General features: G+C 34.8%; 1 protein-coding gene and 1 long non-coding RNA gene across 8 annotated transcripts; one reads left to right on the forward strand and one right to left on the reverse strand.

Annotated features, from left to right (window-relative positions):
• Positions 1-1,384: 1,384 nt before the first annotated feature.
• LOC111903962 (uncharacterized) lies at positions 1,385-3,850 on the reverse strand. Of its 7 annotated transcripts, none has more exons than XR_006186792.2 (5): positions 3,323-3,849; positions 3,199-3,231; positions 2,977-3,115; positions 2,510-2,882; positions 1,385-1,562 (listed from the first exon to the last, which is right to left on the reverse strand). It is a non-coding gene; the product is annotated as an uncharacterized LOC111903962 (long non-coding RNA). The 7 variants fall into 7 exon arrangements; XR_002854384.3 differs by having other exon boundaries at positions 3,199-3,240; XR_002854383.3 differs by having other exon boundaries at positions 2,977-3,240; positions 3,323-3,850.
• Positions 3,851-18,995: 15,145 nt separating this feature from the next.
• Positions 18,996-21,526, forward strand: LOC111903960 (protein PEP-RELATED DEVELOPMENT ARRESTED 1, chloroplastic). Its single transcript, XM_023899738.3, has 9 exons — positions 18,996-19,434; positions 19,669-19,824; positions 19,898-19,966; positions 20,059-20,229; positions 20,324-20,467; positions 20,568-20,699; positions 20,785-20,850; positions 21,034-21,093; positions 21,218-21,526. Exons 1-9 carry the CDS (start codon positions 19,123-19,125, stop codon positions 21,260-21,262), a joined length of 1,155 nt encoding a protein of 384 aa, XP_023755506.1. The 5' UTR covers positions 18,996-19,122; the 3' UTR covers positions 21,263-21,526.
• The last annotated feature ends 954 nt before the right edge of the window (positions 21,527-22,480 follow it).

Raw genomic sequence — 22,480 nt, forward strand, 5'->3', positions numbered from 1 at the left:
CGAGAAGTCAAATAGTCAATATTTGTAATCTGCTTGGAACCAAGAACTTCAACACTATCATATATAATGACAAGTATCACGCATATATCACACAAATTTGAATATGCTTTTGATTAATGTGATATCATATTTTAATATTATCAATACTTTTCAGAATATGATATTTTTTAATTGACAAACTAAGTAGCCTATTTTTAAATAACACCTCTATCGAAACTTAAATTTATGACCTCTCATATAAAAGAGTAACATAATTTATAGTTTTAATTCATTTGGAGTTTAATTCACATGAACACAATCAGATTACAAATTATAACTCTTTTTTTGAACGAATAAATTATAATTATTTGATTTCTCGGCTGTATTATCTAAGTATATTGTTAATATGTATTTTTTTTGTAGATGTTTATCTAACAGTTGATACCATAAATGAATTTGATTTTTTTTTATATTTTCTATATATGTTGCATGATAGGTGTGATTGTCGAAATGCCTAAAAGAGAATTTAATGTTCAAAGTCTTGAATAGCACAAATATATTCATCACCTGGTTATTGGTGTTATTTGGTTCTGATCACTTGATATGCATTTTGTCAGAATTAATAATTTTTTTTTATATTTCTCATATAAAAACATTCTCACATAGTTGATTTTTATAATTGATTTCATGACAGTTATTCTTATAGAATATATGAATGAAACATGATGATCATGAGTCTGAAGGTTAGATAATGGTATGAGTGATAAAAATGAACAATGGTTAGCGATGTTCCAAAAAGAAGACATTATTCATGGTTATATTTTCACAGAATAATCAACAATACAATAATAAGACTATATGTAATAATATATTATGGTATAGTATTCATGTAGAATAATCTATATATTGTTTTTATTTGTTATTAATGAGTGTTACATTATCATAAAATAGTATATAAAGTTTTTTTTTTAATATTTTAGGAATGCGATGAAAAAAATTTAACTTGTATTCAAAAGTTTATTACTCTTCAAGATATTCATTCAATCAAATATATATATATATATATATATATATATATATATATATATATATATATATATATATATATATATATATATATATATATATATATATATATACTAGCCGTCTACCCGCGCAAAGCGGCGGGCGGCGAATAATTTGATTTCTTTAGAGTTAAAACCATTTTGCGTTTTCAACCTTTTCTAATGCTTTACTTTTAAACTTAAAACTTCATACTTGGGACTTGAATTTCCGGATTTTACCCTTACAAAGCTAGTATATATTTCTTTTGTCATGTTTCCCCTTTTTCTTCTTGCTTTTGAATATAAATTTCCCATTTTGCCCTTATTCCTCTCCAATTTCCAGACTCAAGATTAAATGAGTATACCCAACCTAAGGCTTGCCTTTAGTGGAGAACTCATAGTGAGAATGAAACGCAAGACTTTACTTTGTACATTTTTCAAAAATACCAACCATCCAGTACAAAGGATTTTTTTTTTTGCTGCTTCAAGAGCACTTGAAATCAAGCCAAAAAGTGGTAAAGTTTTTGTTGATTCCACCTGCTACAGACACAAAAAAAAAACCTTGTAAGTTGATATGAACTAAAATAAATGTAAATATTACCATCAATACTCAAAAAGCATGTAAACTTGCTTTTGATGTTGTATATAATATCATTGTTAGAATCTAGAGGTTTTAAGGGACCTAGACACAGTATAAGTTGCATGGCTTTTGGTATATTCACTAAAATCCTTATCAAGGCCAGTAACGTAGAAAATGTAATGTATTAAGGAGCTTCATGCTTTATGGGAATCGGGAAATGGATTTGGGTTTGGAAGCAACATTAAAATCCTAGGTTAAAATTGCCCACTTCAAGAACAACTAAGAAGCAGGGGTAAGGGAAAATATGTCCAAAAACAACATACTTTTCAACATTAAGGGCATGCACAGCTTGAGAAGCTACATAATCTCCAACATTAAGGGCAAACTGTCCAAAAATAGTTAAAAATCAAGTTTAAAATCATGTTGATATCAATAGTCCTTGTTCATTAGTCAAGTAGTGCTAAAAAGGAAACAAAATTCCATTCACATCCAAATCAATATAAATAGAAGCACGTCTAAAAATCTAAATATTCAAATGAAAAACTATACTTCAAATAATATAATGATCATATGGATTCGTTTTCGAAATCCAAAATAATGCAAAAAAAAAAAATTAAGTTTAATATGTTGTAATACACACAAACATTTTAAATTCAAAAACAAAAACTAAAAGTGTTATTTTAAGGATTATGAAACCAGCTCTATGTGAATCAATATCTTTTAAAGGAGAAAAGTTTGGACTTTTAAGTCAAATTTGTTGATATTATATTCTATGTTATATGTTGTTCACTTTGTTCAATGTATCGGTTCCAAAAAATCATTTTTAAGGTGTTTGTTTAAATCTCCAAAATCTAGAAGTGAGACAAAATGTTGGTTTGACTACAAAAGTCAAGACAAATGTACTTACATAGTGTTGACCACTTTCATCCAGGATGCCACCAGCATTAGAAGCATAATTGACAACCCCAGGATCCTATTTCCAATGGTCGTGGGGTCTGAGAATGGAGGTGAAGCAGATATTCACAGCCAATCTCCTGCACACAAAGATCATTCTATTTGAATTAACATCAAACGTGCAAATTCTATTTTTGTTGACATACCATATATGTAGACATCCTCCAGTAAATCAAAAATAGGCTAATATAAGTTTATGTTCCTGAAGAACACCAGCACATAACATCTGTCAAGATGCAAATAAAAAACCAAAACCATTAAAGTTCTTAATGGTGATGGTGGCACGGCTGCATCAAGCTTCAAGTATTCATCACCGTTAGTCAAAACTGTAAAAAACAAAAATCTTTCAGATAAAAAAATTCCAAAATAAAAATAGAAACATAAATGCAACAACAATGGATAGGCGGTGAGTTTTGGTACCTTTTACCCGGGTTGGAAACGGTAGGTGGAGGTTGTTGCATCGATGACAAAGGCACAAGCAGTAGCTCGGAGGCCAATTCAGATAAGAAAATGTGAAGAACAACCTTGGGAAAATAAGCCATTGTTCGATCTATGAAATCTGAAATTAAAAAGATTTGGTTCTGTTTCTACAAACACCCACGCATATGAAAAGAGATTGAAAGGGTAATCAGGGTATTTTACCTCTTTTGAGTAGAGATAGAGTAGCAGGGATGCCTGTTGCCACTCCACATCCAAACCAAAAATTGGACTTTAAAACACACAAAATCGACACACATACATACAAAGATAAAGTCTGGAGTGATACCTTTTGCGAATTCTTCCTGATTTCTGGATCTCTGTATGGCATGAGTACGTAGATCGTTAGGCTCCGACGGATTTTAAGGGTTTGCAATCGTTGGGTTGCTGAAAAGAGAAAGAGATGATGGAAGAGATATGAGAGCAATATGAGCAGAATTTTGGGATTTTAGAGAGAGGCCGGAACACGTCGGTGGGATTGGAAATGAGATAAGGGAAGAGAAGACATGAGTTGCTTCATATCTATTAGCTTGAATATGGTGGTTATGGAGGGCGTGGACTCGAAGGCTGCAATTGGGGATGAAGAGGGGTTTTAAATGACTGACATCGAAGATTGTTTATAAAGCTCGTGTTTGACCGAATCAATTTTGACCGAATAAATTGGCTAAAAGCGAGTAATACTAATTCAATGCCCATCCTTTTCAATTGAGCAGATAAGATTTGTTTTTTTAGAGAGAGACGACTGGTGCCATGGTGATGTTGGGGGAAGTAAGAGCAAGGTTGAAAAAGAAGAAGCAGGGATATATATATATATATATATATATATATATATATATATATATATATATATATATATATATATATATATATATATATATATATATATATATATATATATATATATATATATATATATATATATGGGAAGCCGGCGCAGATTCGAGAGATAGACGCCTACTTGGGAGCGGTGAAGGTCGTGATGGTGACCGTAGATGGTGGAGAAGTTGAGGGAGGCGGTGAATTATGGAGACGCATGAAGATACGAGGTGGTGTGTTGAGGCTAGGGTTGTTTAGGTTAAAGATGAGAGTTTGGAGAGAGAAGGTTTTCAGTTTTGAAACTGATCCGAGAATGTAGAAAAGCAAAAAGTTCAGAAAGACGCAGGATATCGGGATATTATGCGATATCTCTGGAGTAAACCACTGGGATTAAGTGCATGGTCAAAAGATAATAAAACATATGCATTGATTAATTGTACCTTATTCATAATGTTTTGCATAACTTAAAAAATATTATTATTTTATTAATGTTTACTTGTACTATTAGCTTAATGACTTGAAAAATATTATTATTTTATTAATGTTTACTTGTATTATTAGCTTAATGACTTGAACGTCTTAAAAAAATATTATTATTATATTGTATCTATTTTTAGAAATAATAGGATTTCCTTTATAATGTATTTATATATATATATATATATATATATATATATATATATATATATATATATATATATATATATATATATATATATATATATATATATATATTCTATCCGAATATATATTCTTTTATGATTCAAGAATATTGATATTTTTCAAAATATTCAAAAGCATATTTTGTTAGAAGGTCTGAATTAAGAGAATTATCATCCATAAAATAAAATTTTTAAAATTAATAGAATTTATTATCTTGAAAATTCGCAATTTTTTGTTTAGAGTAAATTACACGAATGGTTCCTGTGGTTTGGGGTAATCTGTACGTTTGGTCTATAATTTATTTTTTGTTAACTCGAACAGTCCCTACTATTTATTTTTGTTACGTCTCTCGTTGTAACATACACGTTAATAACCATGTATAATTATCGTGTTTTGTTAGTTTAAAAACTGAATATTATTAAATATTATATGGTTTTGAGCATTGAGTTCTAACTAGATAGTTTTATGAGATTGAAGTAAAATTATGTTTAGAATCATTCGGAAGTGATGAGAAGTCTTATGAGATTCCGATAAAAAGTCAACTATTGAAATTAACGAAAATATAAAGTTAGAAATAATTAAAAATGATTTTATTGAAAGTTGTAGATTATCTCGTTAGAAACATTTAGGCGAAAATTTCATCAAAATCCGAGTTATAACGAAGAAGTTATGATTTATTGAAGTTTCGCGACAGAACCGGTTCGACGCCGTATGACGTAACAAGTGAGTTTAGGATAAACTACTTTTTTAGCTTTAGTAATCTAAATGAAAGTCGTAGTATTCATTAAACCGGGATTTTTTATAAAAAAGAACGTCCAAATCTGACTTCATATGAGGAAATTATGATTTTTTTAAGTTTCAGTATAACATTATACGGCTAAAAACTCGAAATAAAGATCGAGTGATTTTTATCCGACACAACCTAAACGAGAATCGAAGGTCTCGTCAATAGTTGTACAACGATATAAAGACAGACAAAAACAGACGTCGGATGAAAAAGTTATGAATTTTTAACAGACTTTTCCTGTCCCGGCCTGTTAAAAATATAATATTAAAAATAAAGTCAAAATTAGCCGACGGAGTCTAAACGAAAGTTACAGAGCATAATTTCACTTACGCGTGGATATAAAGAACGTCAAAAATGGAGTTCATATGCGAAAGCTACGAAATTTTGAAGTTTATGGCACAAATTACGAGGCTGGTTGGAGAAGTACGCCCAACGTACTACGAAGACACGTATTAGCCACCAAGCACCTTCGCATGATGACGTGTGTCCTAACTCAGCCACGTCCGAAAAAAATCTTTTCAAGTTGAAACTCTGCCCGCACAAGGCCTGATTTTCAACAAAAGTCCTCGGTATCGTCAAAGAAAGTCATTTTAAGAGACGAAGTGTTGCCCAAATTACAATTTTATCAATCGCTTATTTCACAGTGAGTTCAATATAGGGACAATTGTATGTTATGTGTTATATGTGCAATGTGCTTTCCCGTGTTATTATGATAATGAGCTATACCTTTGACCACGAAGTGAATGACTAAGCACCACTTGGGTACTGGTATGTAGCATTTGACCATGAAGTGAATGATTAAGCATTCAGTTTGGCATTGACAGAAGGCTAGATAAGGCTGAAAGCCTGCTAACCAAATGATAATTCAGAAATCGTATATTTTTCTATGCCACATGGGCTGAAGTCTTATTGATGTATATCAAGTTGAAATTGTTGTATCTCATTGATTATAAATCTCTGAATCAAATCATTTGTTGACATGGAAAGCTTGTCACATGATTCACATATGCCTTTGTTGTTCTTTGTCCCTCTTTTCTTTTGTCATATTGATATGTATATGACATAACGTTATATTGTAACTGTTATTGAACTCACTAAGTGTCACCCGCTTATCCCTCTCAATGTTTAAACTATTGCAGGTGATAAACATCCACTATAGTCATGTACTGGTAGAAGATGTAGAATAGATAATATTATAGCTTTTGTATTTAGTGTTTAATTCCTTAGGAGGTTATGTAATATATATATATATATATATATATATATATATATATATATATATATATATATATATATTTATAATCTTGTAAAAATCTTAATAGTCGGTTTGTATCCAGTCTTTTGTAGTTAAACTATCAATGTAAAATATTGTTTATGAATATGCATGTAGCCATACATCAGATGTGGGTGGAAATCCTCAACCTGATGAAGTAAATACTCCAGTATCCCCTCGTGAGGAACGACATGTGGATAAACTCACGGGTGTTATTCAACAAACTCTTGAAGAACACAAAAACGATAGTGATAAAGGTAAAGAGAAAGCCACAGGAGAATCTTCAAAAGGGGAGGCGACATGTTCTTCATTCAAAACTTTCAAGAGTAATGGTGCTACAGAGTTTTTAGGTGTTCTTAATCTCATCGTTGTTTTTACATGGATCCAGAACACAGAAAAAGTATTTCGTATCTCTCATGTGGTTAATGAAGACAAGGCTAATTATGCTTCTGCAATGCTCATCGGAGAAGCCTTGGTCTGGTGGGAAGCAATATTCGAATCTCTCAACGGGTACGACCAGGATAATTTATCTTGGGAAATGTTCAAAACTCGTTTTCTAGGAAAGTATTGTCCTCTAGACATGAGGATAAGATTGGAGAAAGAATTCCTCGAGCTTAAACAGGGAGGAATAACTGTGAATGATTATGAAACTCAATTCAATCGAAAAGCATGGTTTGCTGCAAAGTATATTCCAACTGAAGACGATAAAATTCAGTTATTCATGGAAGGACTACGGTATGAAATCCATGGTTTCGTGGTTAATCGGGATGTTCTGTCATTTGATAAAGTTGTTGAGTATGCTCGAAAGCGTGAGCATGACTTAGAAATATGTGGTGCCACTCTTTTTGTTCTGAAGCATCCACGTATTGATCGAACTGTTCATGTTTCCTCTATTCCACCAGCTCAATCTATTTGAACTGATCCTGGTAAACAAGTGCAATCTCATAATACCCCTTCGTGGCTGTGGTATATCACAATCTTTTTCTCTCCAATCACCATCGTGTCGAAATTGTGGAAAGAATCATCCGGGCGAATGTAGGTTAGAAAAAAGGATCAGTGGTCTGTTATGGATGTGGAGAAGTAGGACACATGAAGTCCGTTTGCCCGATGAAGAATGTTACATGCTTTGCTTGTGGTGTTGTTGGCCACAGGAAGCGTTTCAGCCCTACTCTTACTATCCAAATGGCGGGAAGTCAAGCTTTTGTTCAACAACCGGCGAAAAGTCAAGCTACTGTTCAACAACCAAAGACTACTCCGTCTAAAAAGGAGGAGGTGCCAAAAGCTAAAGGCCATACATTTCAGATTACCATGGAGGAGGCACGTGAAGACCCAACTGTTGTGACTGGTACATTTCTAGTCAACTCTAGACCTGCTCATATCTTATTTGATTATGGTGCTTCAGATTCTTTTGTGTCTCATGAATTTGCGCATTCCTTTCAAATTGCTTACTATGCACTCGCGCAACCATTTCATGTAGATACTACGGGAAGTATATCTTTACTTTCTGATAAAGTCTATAAGGATTGTGTGATATAAATTGAAGGCTATAATTTTCTTGCTAACCTGGTTCCTATCTCCTTGCCCAACTTTGATATTATTCTCGACATGGATTGGTTGTCAAAAAACCATGCAGAACTCTTGTGCTATGAAAAGATAGTACGTATTCCCACTGAAAAGGAGAATCCTATTTATGTCTACGGTGAACAAAAAATCTTAAAAATAATCTCTTTCTTCAAAGCACGTAAATTTATATCAAAAGGGTGTTCTATCTATCTGGCCTATAGAGTTGATATCTCAAAAGAAGGGAAGAAAACTGTAAATTATGTTCCCGTTGTTAATGATTATCTTGATGTTTTCCCCGATGATTTTCCTAGACTTCCTCCAGATAGGCAAGTAGAATTCTAAATTGATCTTGTGCCTGGTGCTGCTCTAATTGCAAAGACTCCTTATCGTCTTGCGACAGCTAAGATGAAGGAAATGATGATCCAACTGCAGGAATTACTTGACAAAGATTTTATTCGACCGAGTACCGTTCCTTGGGGTGCTCCAGTATTGTTTGTCAAGAATAAGGACAGTTTGATGCGAATGTCTATTGATTACCGTGAGCTAAGTAAAATAACTATCACGAACAAGTACCCACTACCTCGCATTGACGATTTGTTTGATCAACTTCAGGGTGTTAGCTATTTCTCGAAGATTAATTTGGGATCTGGCTATCATCAGTTGAAAGTACACGAGCAGGATGTACCGAAGACTGCTTTTTGTACTCGTTATGCACATTATGAATTCCTTGTCACGCCATTCGGTTTGACAAATGCTCCTGCTGTATTCATGGATATGATGAATTGGGTATGTCGTTCAATGCTCGATAAATCTGTCATCATATTCATTGATGATATTCTAATCTATTCCAAGTTTGAAGCCGATCATGCCATTCATATTCGTAAAGTATTAGAACTTCTTCGAAAGGAGAAACTATATGCTAAATTCTCCAAATGTGAATTTTGGTGACGGTATATCAGTAGATCCTATCAAAATTGAAGCCATTCGGAATTGGGAAGTGCCCGTTAATGCTTCCAAAATTCGCAGTTTCTTAGGTCTCACGGGATATTACCGAAGGTTCATTAAAGTTTTTTCGCGTATAGTTGTACCCCTCACGAATCTTACACGAAAGGAAGTAAAGTTCGAATGGGTTGAAGCCCAAGAAAAAGCTTTCTCAACTCTAAAAGATCTTTTGACTCATGCTCCGATCTTATCACTCCAAGAAGGTGATAATGATTTTTCCGTGTATAGCGATGCTTCAAGATTGGGACTAGGTTGCGTGTTGATGCAGCGTGGTAGAGTAATAGCCTATGCCTCAAGACAACTGAAAGAGTATGAAAAGAATTATCCCACCCATGACCTCGAACTCGCTGCAGTGGTATTTGCCCTAAAACTTTGGAGACATTATCTTTTTGGTTCAAAATACCAATTGTTTATTGACCATAAAAGTCTCAAGTATATATTCAGTCAGCAAACTTTGAATATGAGACAACAACGAGTCATGTAGCTGATCAAAGACTATGACTGTGAAATCCTGTATTATCCTGGAAAGGCCAATGTAGTTGTTGATGCACTTAGCAGGAAGGTTTATCATAATAGTGTGTGTTATGTTATTTCCCACACTACCGTAAAGTTCACTATTCTTGATGAACTAAAGAAATGGCAAGTAGAGGCCTTAAAGCCAAAAAATGTGAAGAAAGAAGGGATGATGCATTATGCTGATATTTTACTTGATGATCCACATGGACTGAAAGTATTTAAGAATCGGCTATGGATTCCAAAGATTGGTGGATTAAGACAGAAGATTTTAGATGAAGCTCATAAGTCTAAGCTATCAATACATCCTGGTACAAGTAAAATGTATTATGATGTACGGGCTGATTATTGGTGGCCTGGACTGAAGAGAGACATTGGAAGATACGTGCAAGAATGTTTAGTATGCTTACAAGTCAAAGCGGAACACCAAAAGCCATACGGGAGTCCAGAAAGTATTAATGTTCCTATGTGGAAGTGGGAAGAATTATCCATGGATTTTATTACCAAATTGCCGAAGACTGCCAGACAGAATGATAACATTTAGGTAATTGTCGACCGACTGACTAAGAGCGCACATTTTCTTGCCATGCATGAAACGACCCCAATGGAGAAAGTGCACTTGGATGAAATTATTGCGAGACATGGTGTGCCACTAAAGATTATTTCTGATCGTGATACTCGCTTCACTTCTCATTTTTGGGCTAGTACGCAACGTGAATTAGGATCTCGAATCGCTCTCAACACAACTTATCATCCCCAAACAAATGGTCAGACAGAAAGAATAATCCAAACAATAGAAGATATGCTTTGTGCATGCGTCTTGGAGTTTGGTGGTAACTGAGATAAGTACTTACCTCTTGTCGAATTTTCATATAATAACAGTTACCACACTTCAATCAAAATGCCACCATATGAAACACTATATGGACGTAGATGCCGTACTCCATTATGTTGGTGTGAAGTAGGATAGAAAATCCTTGGAGGCCTTGAATTGAATCAAGACACCACTGACAAGATTCAAATTGTACGAGAAAGAATGAAAGCGGCCCAGGATCGACAAAAGACCTATGCAGAAAAGAGAAGACGACCCATAGAATTCCAGGGTTCATTCTTGTAGTTTTTTCTTTATTTTAATTTTTTTAATGTTTAAATAAATAAATAATAACAATTTAATTTAAAAAATAAATAGGTGGAGACAAAATAGTCTTTTTATGTCTGGTAGGGACTAGAGATGCAACAAAAACAAATAGTAAGGATCATCCGAGTTAAAAAAAAATAAGTTAGACACCAAACAAGTAAATTACCCAGAGACCATCCATCCAATTCACTCTTTTTTTTATCTAGCTTAATCGACTAAAATACACTTACAATAAGATTTATATGATAATTTTGTTTCCTTAAATTTAATAATATAGTTAAATCATTTTCTTCAAATAATTAAAACAATTGGTCCACATTCATTCCTACATTCATACAATAATATAATATTAATTTAATTGAATAATTTTTTTTAATTCAAATAAGAAATATTTTGAATTTTTGATAAGATTTCACATATAAATAGAGGTAAGGACTGAAAGGAGATGACAACACTTAGAAAATCCTAAGGAGCCGTCCATTCCTTCTCTTTCCTTCCCTCTTGTCATGGCTAAGTTTCTTCAAGAAAGTTGGTTTTGGTTATAAAGCATCCCACAAGAAGGTGGTGTTGTTTGTTTGTTTGTTCGGGGGTGATACTATTAAAGGGTTTTGGTTTAAACCTTTGTCTCCAATGACCTCCACCACAATATAACATCAAACCTTTTTTATAGGTTAAATTGGTTGCTTTTAATGCATGAACATAATTTATTCGTGTGTATCATGGTGTTTGATCTTATTTGTTGTTGTTGTTTTTAATATTTATGTTATTGTAAACAATTACCATAATTTATAATTATCAACCCATTTTCAATAATAGAAAGCTAAATGTGTAAATTTCATAAACAATAGGAACTCATTTTTAAGTATCATAACCCAATAATAGAAACTCATTTCATACCTCACTTTATTAGTGTGAACAAAATCAACAGTTGATTACCCTCCTAAATTATTTTTCCCTTTTTATGTTAATGATGTGGTTTTCTTGAGGTGAGTTGTCACATGAAAGTACGACTAATATTATATGCATTCTTAAATGATATTAATATTTTTGGGGTGAGAGTCTTTTTAGCATAAGTGGAGTATATAGCAATCAATCAATGATTGAAATAAAGACAGATTCTTGGTTATACAATTGTGTTTTCCAATGGGCTCAAACAAGCTAAATGTGGATAATTGGAAAATTGTGGCCGCGTACTTTTATAGCATTCTCTTTGTGGAAGGTATTCCATTTTATCTATTGGATAATGGTTGACACTTCTAAATTATTTCATCAACAACCTAAATATTTATTTATTATCCATTTTCCGGGCTCTTAACTATGTTCTCAATTTACTTGAATCTTTGCACGCAAAGTTCTTTTGGTGATGTGATATATGTGTAAGTAAAAGATTTATTGGGTAAAATGAAGAATGATATTGACATCTAAAAAGGAAGCGGGCTTTGGACTAGGGAGCTGGAAGATTTCTTCTCTTTTAATATGTTGTTAACTTTAACATGGTGTTGCATGTTCCTAAATGAACCAAATAACTTGTGGGTGAAAGTTGTTAAGGCAATACATGGAGATAGATGAGCTTTTTGTTGGAGGAATTAGGGTTTATGTTGGATATCTGGATACTTCTTGGATCGTTTGAACACTTTCCGAATTGATATTTTTACCCTATGCCTGGGTTACAAGAAATTCAACCTAGGATAATCCAAGATGACACTTACGAATCTGTGACATCCCCAATTTCACGGTCAGAAAAGACCGATTTGTTTATGCTTTGTTTTTAAAATCAGAGGAATCGTTTAAAGAAAACTGTTGCGGAATTAATCCCCAAAACAAAATATGATAAGAATTTATCAAAGCATTTCTTAAAGAAAAGTATTTTCATTATATAACAAAATCTCGGGGTGTCATGTTCTAATACAGACACATAAGCATAAACAGAACTTACATTTATTTACACCAATGATTTACATCTCCTTTAATCTCTCAGTGAATTATGTCTTCATATTGATACATGTGATACAAAGAAAACTGAGTGGGTCAGGCTTGGGAGCCTGGTGAGCATATAGGGTTTTCAACCTACAATAATACATTTATTATATTCAATCATCAACCAATCAACCCAAATACCCATCCCCATTATCTCCTTTATTTCTTAAGGTTTTACCCTACAAACTAATTATCCTTTATTCATTCGTTCCTAAGGATTTACCTAAGGAATTGGCACGAAGTCCATAGCTGCCAAAAATTTATCCATCAGATACTAAATCCATAGCTATCCGACGCTAACTCCATAGTCACCAAGGTTTACTCAACAGGCACGAAGTCACATCATCACCAAGGTTTATCAAATAGGCACGAAGTCGCATCATCACCAAAACTTACTCAATAGGCACGAAATCGCATCGTTACCAAGGCTTTACTCAATAGGCTCAATAGGCATGAAGTCGCATCGTCACCAAGGCTTTACTCAATAGGCAAGAAGTCACATCGTCACCAAGTTTTATCAAATAGGCACGAAGTCGCATCGTTACCAAAGCTTACTCAATAGGCACGAAGTCGCATCGTCACCAACTATTCAATCTACCCATGTTCTACCTAACATTTTTGTAGATATAAATACAAACACAGTTTAAATCATTTAACACCCGTATAAAAACATCAACTCCAAGCCTATCTCAAATAGACAAATAATATATAACACACAACACGTATTTCATAGCTAATACTTTATATTTATGTGTTAGAAGAAAGTAACTATACACTCACACATATAAACAACAATATATATACACATAACACGTATTTTATAAAATACTTCATATATATGTGTAAGATGAAAGTGACTATACACTCACTTGATCAGAAGATGATCGAAAAACACTACGGCTTGTAGAAGTAGTATTCTTGGGTAGATCTGGAAGATCTTCACAAAAATCTGGCTTCTCGCGGGCAGAGTTTCGGCTTGGAAATTTCACTTCTTGGGATCTTCGGGGCTCGGGAATGATACCGAGGCTTCGGGATATTTCTTGCACGAAAATCGAGGCAAAGCGGGAGAGAGAGAAGAGAAAATGAGCAAAGGAATTAGCTGCCCTCGCATTCTATTTATAGGGTGCTGAATCTGGGATTACGCTGGGCGTAAATCTTGGTACGCTGGGCGTACTAATCCTTACGATGGGCGTACGCGACGTCATTGCATGCGTATGCACTCGAGTGACGTTATTTCATGCGTAGCTTAGGCGGTTCCGAGTACACTGGGCGTACTCCAAAATTACGTTGGGCGTACTCAATTAAGCAGATTTCTAACTTGCATAACTTTTGCATACGAGCTCCGTTTTTGACGTTCTTTATATCCACGTGTAGGTGAGACTAAGATCTACAACTTTCATTTAGACTTCGTAGGGTAATTTTGACTTTATTTTTATTATTAAATTTTTAACAGGCCGTGACAGGAAATGTCCGTTAAAAATTCATAACTTCTTCCTCCGACTTCCGTTTTCGTCTGTCTTTTCACCATTGCACTACTAATAACGAGATCTTCGATTCTTGTTTAGATTGATTCGGCTAGAATTCACTTGATCTCATAATCGAACTTCAGGTTGCACACTGCTAAGCTGAAACTTAGAAAAATCATAACTTCCTCATACGAAGTTAGATTTGGACGTTCTTTTTATGCACGATCTCGGTTTAACGAACTCTACAACTTTTGTTTGGATCATTAAGGCTAGATATCGATCTAACATAAATTCATATTTTACGTCATTCAGCGTCGTGCCGGTTCTGTCGCGAAACTTTGACAGGTCATAACTTCTTCGTTATAACTCGGATTTCGGCGTTCTTTATATGCACGGAAACCTTGTGACATATACTACATCTTAGTTAAGATTATTCATTCTAAATAATATTCTATCAAAAAGTCGTTTTTGACGCTTATCGTCTCTAAATTGACTAGCCCTAATCTATGGACGTTACAATTATCACCTCCTTAGGATGATTATGTCCCGGAATCATGAACGAAATAGGACCTATAAAATGATTCCAATATTCTGACTTATGTCACATTTTACATCGAACTTGGTTCTCACGTAACAAACTCTTTGTAGTCGGACTTAATTTGATATGACCACTAAGGTCGGAATAACAACCATCTTACTTGTCATTACCGAAACAATGGTAATGACGTACTTGAATAAAACGAGACCAATCACTAGCTTCTTGGTAACCTTGTGAATTTCCCTGATCCAAGCGTGAGTCCTGGGCTTCCAATGGTATAGATCTCTACTACTATTCACACCTACTCATACTCGTCCCAAATATTGTCTCGCAGTCAACCAAGTCACCATACATAAATCATATAATCATTCAACACATCAGATAACAAAACCAGGGTTTATATTATTTCTTGAAATGATTACACAAAGGTTCAAGTTCACACTATACTATGCCTCTAATAGGCTACACTTCTTGATACAAACTTTATATATTGATATGAAGTCTTCATCTTTTAATCCTCCCATCGTTTTCTGCTTCATCGAGGAGCATGTGGAATGCCCTTGGCTGTGGCAGTGTGTTTTTCTTTGGGCAGTCTCTAGAAATATGCCCTTCTTCGTTACATCCGTAACACACCTTTCTGTTAGTTGATAATTTGTTGGCGAAATGCCCTGTCTTCCCACATTTGTAGCAGGTCATCTCCTCGCTATACTTCCCGATGTGTTTCTTTTTACACTTCTCACACCACTTAGCTTCATCTCTTCCTCCAGATTTCGAGAATTTGGTTTCTTTGTTGATCATTGAAGATCCTTCATGTTTCCTTTTCTCTCCAACTTCGGCTCTCTCCAGACCCTTTTCTATTATTTGGGTCTCAACATTTTTGGCTGCCCAGATGGCGGCTTTTAGAGTGGTTGCTTGCTTGACTATCGGACCAAAGTCCGCTGGTAATCCATTGGCAAACTTGTTGACTTTGGAAAGTTCAGTTGGAATTAGGTATGGAATAAGATTCATCTTCTCCGTAAAGCTTGTAACGTATTCAGTGACGCTCAATTTTCCATTCTTTAGATTCTGGAACTCATTGTTGATTTCTAGAAGATCCTGCTCAGAGCAGTATTGCATTTTTAGTTGCACCACGAATTCTTCCCAAGACATCTTGCTAGCTTCCCCCTTGGGCATCGAACCAACCAGTAACTTCCACCAGCTCAGTACTCCAAATTTTAACAGAGGAATTGCAAGAGCGGTCTTCTGTCTCTTGCTACACTCACAACTTTCAAACATTGTCTCCATCTCGGAGATCCAGTCCATGACTTGCACCGGTGTCGGGCTCCCAGAAAGACATGGTGGTTTGGATGCCATGAAATCCTTGTACTTGCATCCACGTCCTCATTTCCTCCATCCTGGTTGTTTCCGCGAACTATTGGTGGGTTGCCTTGACCAACGGTCCCACTGTAGTTCCCTCCTTCCGAATTCCCTCCATTTACTTCGGGCTCTTCCACTTGAATTGATAGTTCTTCATGATTTTGTCGAAGCAACCGCCTGGTCTCCTCCATTTGACGATCCAACATCGCATGCATCATTGCTTGTACAACGACCATCATCATTGGCTCAGGTGCTGCGGCTACAACAGGTATTTACTCAATCACTGGTGGTTGATTCCTGTTTACATTTGCGTTTCCAACTCCGCTTCTAGTTATTTCCATTCTTGATCTATACACCGAATAAGGTGAATTTAGATCCTCATTCACGATAGATACATATATCATCCTTATCACTCTGAAATGTTTACATGCTAGTTCTAATACCGTAGTCGTACGCTTAGAATCCTAAACACATAAGGTTTCCAGACCCGGTCGGCAATAGACCATAGATTCGAACAAATAATATCATATATGGCAAACATACAACATTTAGTACATAAAAGCATTTTAGGCAACTTTCCTAAAATATACTAGTGCTCGTGTCTTAAAATATGGTAGACACTCATCTCACAATCATCGCTTAGCATTCTCAGTTTAAGTCTAGAAATTCCTTACAAAATTCCTAGTTCGCTTAAACTAATGCTCTGATACCAACTGTGACATCCCCAATTTCACGGCCAGAAAAGACCGATTTGTTTATGCTTTGTTTTTAAAATCAAAGTAATCGTTTAAAGAAAACTGTTGCGGAATTTGTCCCCAAAGCAAAATATGATAAGAATTAATCAAAGCATTTCTTAAAGAAAAGTATTTTCATTATATAACAAAATCTAGGGATGTCATGTTCCGATACAGACACATAAGCATAAACAGAACTTACATTTATTTACACTAATGGTTTACATCTCCTTTAATCTCTCAGTGAATTATGTCTTCGTATTGATACCTGTGATACAAAGAAAACTGAGTGGGTCAGGCTTGGGAGGCTGGTGAGCATATAGGGTTTTCAACCCACAATAATACATTTATTATATTCAATCATCAAACAATCAACCCAAATACCCATCCCCATTATCTCCTTTATTTCTTAGGATTTTACCCTAGGAACTAATTGTCCTTTATTCATTCGTTCCTAAGGATTTACCTAAGGAATTGGCACGAAGTCCATTGCTGCAAAAAATTTATCCGTCAGATACTAAATCCATAGCTATCCGGCGCTAACTCCGTAACTTTCGCATACGAGCTCCGTTTTTGACGTTCTTTATATCCACGCGTAGGTGAGATTAAGCTCTACAACTTTCATTTAGATTCCGTCGGCTAATTTTGACTTTATTTTTATTATTATAATTTTAACAGGCAGGGACAGGAAATGTTCGTTAAAAATTCATAACTTCTTCCTCCGACGTCCGTTTTCGTTTGTCTTTTCACTATTGCACTACTAATAACGAGATTTTCGATTCTTGTTTAGATTGCTTCGGCTAGAATTCACTCGATCTCATAATCGAACTTTGCACACTGCTAAGCTGAAACTTAGAAAAATCATAACTTCCTCATACGAAGTCAGATTTGGACGTTCTTTTTATGCACGCTCTCGGTTTAACGAACTCTATGACTTTCGTTTAGATCACTAAGGCTAGTTATCGCTCTAGCATAAATTCACATTTTATGTCCTTCAGCGTCGTGCCGGTTCTATCGCGAAACTTTGACAGGTCATAACTTCTTCGTTATAACTCGGATTTCGGTGTTCTTTATATGCACGGAAACCTTGTGACATATACTACAACTTAGTTAATATTATTCATTCTAAATAATCTTCTATCAAAAAGTCGTTTTTGACGCTTATCGTCTCTAAATTGACTAGCCGTAATCTACGGGCGTCACAGAATCTAGGCACATAAATCGTAAGCAAAATTGTAGAAGGATTCTGTGTTCGTTTGAAGAAAAGAGAGCTAATGGATTTCGTATCTCTTCTCAAGGAGAAGAGCCATTTATATATAATAAATGAGATTAGAGTTTGCATCTTGGGGTTGGTCGTCATGGGTTGCTTTGGAAGCAAGTTAGGAAATCCAGAATTTAATGAGGAAATCAAGGATTTCCAAAATTGAAGAATTCCGTAAGTTTTACCATGATCACCTCAGCCAAGGGCTCTGCCCTTTAGACCCCGCTAAAGGGGTGTTGCCCCTTTGGAAACCCTAGACCCATGCGCGTTGACCCCGGACCCCCCCCCCCCCCCCCCCCACCCACTTGTCGTTAAACCGACTTTTAATTGTTATAAATGTCTGCACTCCGCACATACCCTTACATATATTAGAGTATAAATTATAAAGCCCTTTAACTTAGATGTTAGTTCCAATTACATAAAATGACATTGTGACACTAAAATCACCGACACTTTTTTACTTATATTCAAAACTAAGTTCAAGGAAAGTCAAGTCCAAGTAAATAATTAGTTGTCTCATCAAGGAAAAATGACTCTGGATGGTAACTAACTGTTGATTTTGTTTATATTTTGTCCATTTTTTATGCAATATGTCATTTAATTTGTTGTTTGTATTCATCATAACCTTTTGATCGGCCATCACATGATTATGATGAACACAAACAATAAATTAAATTATATATTGCTACATACAAAAAAAAAATGAACAAATTCAAACACTTGATTAGTTGAGTACTCTTGTGAGTTATTTTCATTTTTTCAAATTCCAAAAATAACCGTTGTTTTTGTTAATTACTCTAGTCCGATTCGGTTAGTTTAGTTAATTTTCCTAAATTTAATAAACACTAGATCATTAACGTATCCTTGAGTTCGTGTCCCTTTGAGAAGATAATCAGAGATACTGAACCAATTTTGACACCAAAATCTTAAAACAATAAAACCCCAGAAAGGCGAAACCCTCTCATATCCTTGCATCCCCTTCACGAACTCAACCTAGTAAAAATGGCGTCCATGGCGAAACCAATCCTTTCTTCTATTTTCATTCCTCCACAAGCATCCTTTCATTTCAAGACAACTCAAAAGGCACCAGCTCTCCATCTTCCCATGAAGAGAAGCTTTTCTGTACTACGAGCCAGTTACGAGGTCGGAGGAGGCTACACGCAAGAAGAACTGGATGCAAGAGAGAAAGGCAGGAACAAACACCAACACCAAGCATCAACGGACGAAACAAGTACTTGGAGTCCTGCTCAGTATGAAGCTCTCCTTAAAGGAGGTGAACAAGTTACGTCTGTTCTTGAAGAGATGGCTAACCTTGTAAGACATGCTTTAACTCCAACTTCAAATTCCTTACCTTATTGAATTTCTCTCGTTGTGGCATTTCATCAGTCATCTGGTGGGCACATGAAAAAAAATATACTTACACTTCGATTTTACCCAAATCGTCAAGCATCTGACTTCGTAGAATTGATTTGGACACCATTTCACTTCATAACCATCATAATTCCAATTTCCTAATGCAATTCAACCCAATTTCTATTTATACAACAGTTGGAAGATGACCAAATGGATGAAGAATCGGAGGAGTTAGCAGTGTTGTTGGCTGCACAAGGCGTGATTGGAAAACGAGTTGATCAGATGGAATCAGGCTTCATGATGGCATTAGATTATATGATCAATCTTGCAGAAAAGGACCAAGACGATAAGGTATTTATTCAAATCAAATCAAAGCAATCAACTTTCTTCTCTAACCAAATAACGACCATCTACATAATTTCAGCGCAAGTCTCTGTTGGAGGTAATCAAGGAAACAGTATTATCCCATCTTACCAAAAAATGCCCCCCACATGTAAGCAAATCTACATCTTTTACCAATTTACACTCACCGATTTCTACTATTTATCTCATAAAATTATAACTTTTTTGTTTGTTTGTTTGTAGGTTCAAGTTGTTGGGTTGCTATGCAGAACCCCTCGGAAAGAAAGCAGACATGAATTACTGAGGCGAGTTGCAGCAGGTGGTGGTGCATTTGAAAATGAAAATGGTGCAAAAGTTCATCTTCCAGGAGCAAATCTAAATGACATTGCTAACCAGGCTGATGACTTGTTGGAGGTTCTTTTAATTTTTAAAGCATAATATAAGAAACTAATGAAATTTGTATTTTAATTTTTTTAAAAATAAAAAATCCATTGGTGTTTTGTTGTAGACTATGGAAAGTCGGCCTGTTGTTCCTGATAGAAAACTGCTAGCAAGACTGGTTTTGATTAGAGAAGAAGCTCGGTGTATGATGGGAGGTGGATTATTAGATGAAAGAAATAACCGTGGTTTAACTACATTACCTCGATCAGAGGTCTGTTTTTATATCTTTAAAATATTAATATATTGAATATTCCCAAAAAAAATGTTGTGTTGAAATTTGATGCATATTATATAATTGTATTTAAGTGCAGGTCAACTTCTTGACCAAACTTGTTGCTCAAAAACCTGGGAAAACAGTGCGTGAAATGATTAAGGATGTAATGTTAGGCAAAGCGGAAGGTGCCGACAATAGCGATGAGGAAGAAAGTACAAGGGGCAGAAAGGTCTTTTTTTGTTTTTTCCCTTACACATCATAACAACATACATTACTTCTTGACTCATTGTTTGAATGTTTGTAACGATTTCTAGGCTGGTGCTTCGGGGTCTAAACCAAATCCAGTGCGACCTGGCATGTTTCTAGAAACAGTTTCCAAGGTATTATTAATTTCATAAATAGGTAACCAGTTATTCATTACCCATTTATGATATTAACTTTTTTTTTCCTTCTTTCTAATTCATATGATTTTGAGGGTGAAAATAGCTACAAATTGCTTGTAACGTTTCTTTCATTTGTGGGTTAAAATTTTCTTTGATATATAAACTTTATGGAACATGTAGGTGCTAGGTGGCATATATGATGGGAATATCTCTGGCATTACTGCACAACATCTTGAATGGGTAAGTATGGTTATCTATTTTGTATCTTGTTCAATTTTTTTTAAAATTAAATCTGAAACCCTAACAAAAAGTGTTATATATAATATACCCATTAATTTGTATATTTTCTTGATGGTGTGTACAGGTTCATCAAAATACACTTCAAGTTCTTCAAGAAATAGCATTTTGAGTTATGAAATTGCACATACAAGAAATACTTATGATTTTTGTTAGGATGTAAAGCTCACTGGGGCCCGCGGGTAACAGATGAAGCAGATGGTAAAGATCAAACGAAGGGCACAACATGCTATGCAAGTAATCATATGTTAATAGTGTTGATTAATTGCAAGTTACAAGTTAAAGATTTTGATGATATATAGACTTCGATTTTGTTTTTATTGAGTGCTTGCTGTGTGTGATGGTTTTTTTAATTAATTTGTAAAATTTTAATGTACTTATGTCTTTTTTTTTCCAAATGTTTTTCATGACCATTGAGCGTTTTTCGCATGTAGTTTTGAGAACTTCTAGCTTTTAACTAAAACAAAAAGCTCCAAATCCAAAAGCTATTCTAAGACCGGAGGGTGTGGGAGGGACTCTTCTCTCACTTTTGGTGGGCCATACCCCTCTTTCCCTCACTTTCCTTTCCCTCGCCAAAAAGCCAAGGAATCGGTGGGAAGCCTTTCCCTCACTTTTTTTTTTTTTAATATATTTCATACATATATTATACTCATTTTGTAGGGAATTAAAAACCATGAATTTTGATATATTTTTTATATTTTTATAATAAGTATATAATTTTATAAATATTAAAAAAGATAAAAAGAAAAAAAATAAAATAAAATAACTGGCCAATGAGAAGAGGAGAGAGAGTGCAACACCTCTCCCCCCACCTTTTTTCCCCGCACTCCATTCCCTCACCCACGGAGTGGTGTTCAAGAGGGGAGGAAAGCTTCCCTCACCCTTTCCTTCACCCCACTCCGTCCGGTCTAAGTAGCATTCAATAAAAAACTCTTTTATAACATTGTAAACTAATTTAATTACATATTTTCAAAATCAATAATGTGTTTTAGAAAAATCATTTTGTATAAGTTTACATATTTTAAAGGTTTTAGTTACTTTTATTGAATACTCGTGTACAAATAAATGTTACATTTTTCCTGTTACTGGCTAGTTTTATAAAACACGTTTGTAGTTAAGCTAGTTTTGTCGAACACATCCTTGGTTTGATGGGTTCATGAATTCATATAAAGAATCTCTTTCATATGGGTAGGTTTCATAAGGTTTCATGTGATTTACATATGTTAAAACTAAAATGAAAATTGTGAAGAATTTGAATGCAGATTGCCGAGCCTTGGTACCTTTGGAATTGGATGTAGTTATTGGACTCATAGTTGGGCCAAATCAAGCT

The sequence above is a fragment of the Lactuca sativa genome, chromosome 9 (assembly GCF_002870075.4).
Source record: "Lactuca sativa cultivar Salinas chromosome 9, Lsat_Salinas_v11, whole genome shotgun sequence".
Classification (NCBI taxonomy): Eukaryota; Viridiplantae; Streptophyta; class Magnoliopsida; order Asterales; family Asteraceae; genus Lactuca; species Lactuca sativa.

What these genes read in the sequence shown, in the direction of transcription:
- LOC111903960 (XM_023899738.3), top strand. Translation starts at nt 19,123, where the DNA reads ATGGCGTCCATGGCGAAACCAATCCTTTCTTCTATTTTCATTCCTCCA. An exon ending in CCAAAAAATGCCCCCCACAT is followed by an intron (nt 19,967 to 20,058) that starts GTAAGCAAATCT and finishes GTTTGTTTGTAG; the next exon opens with GTTCAAGTTGTTGGGTTGCT. An exon ending in TTCTAGAAACAGTTTCCAAG is followed by an intron (nt 20,851 to 21,033) that starts GTATTATTAATT and finishes TGGAACATGTAG; the next exon opens with GTGCTAGGTGGCATATATGA.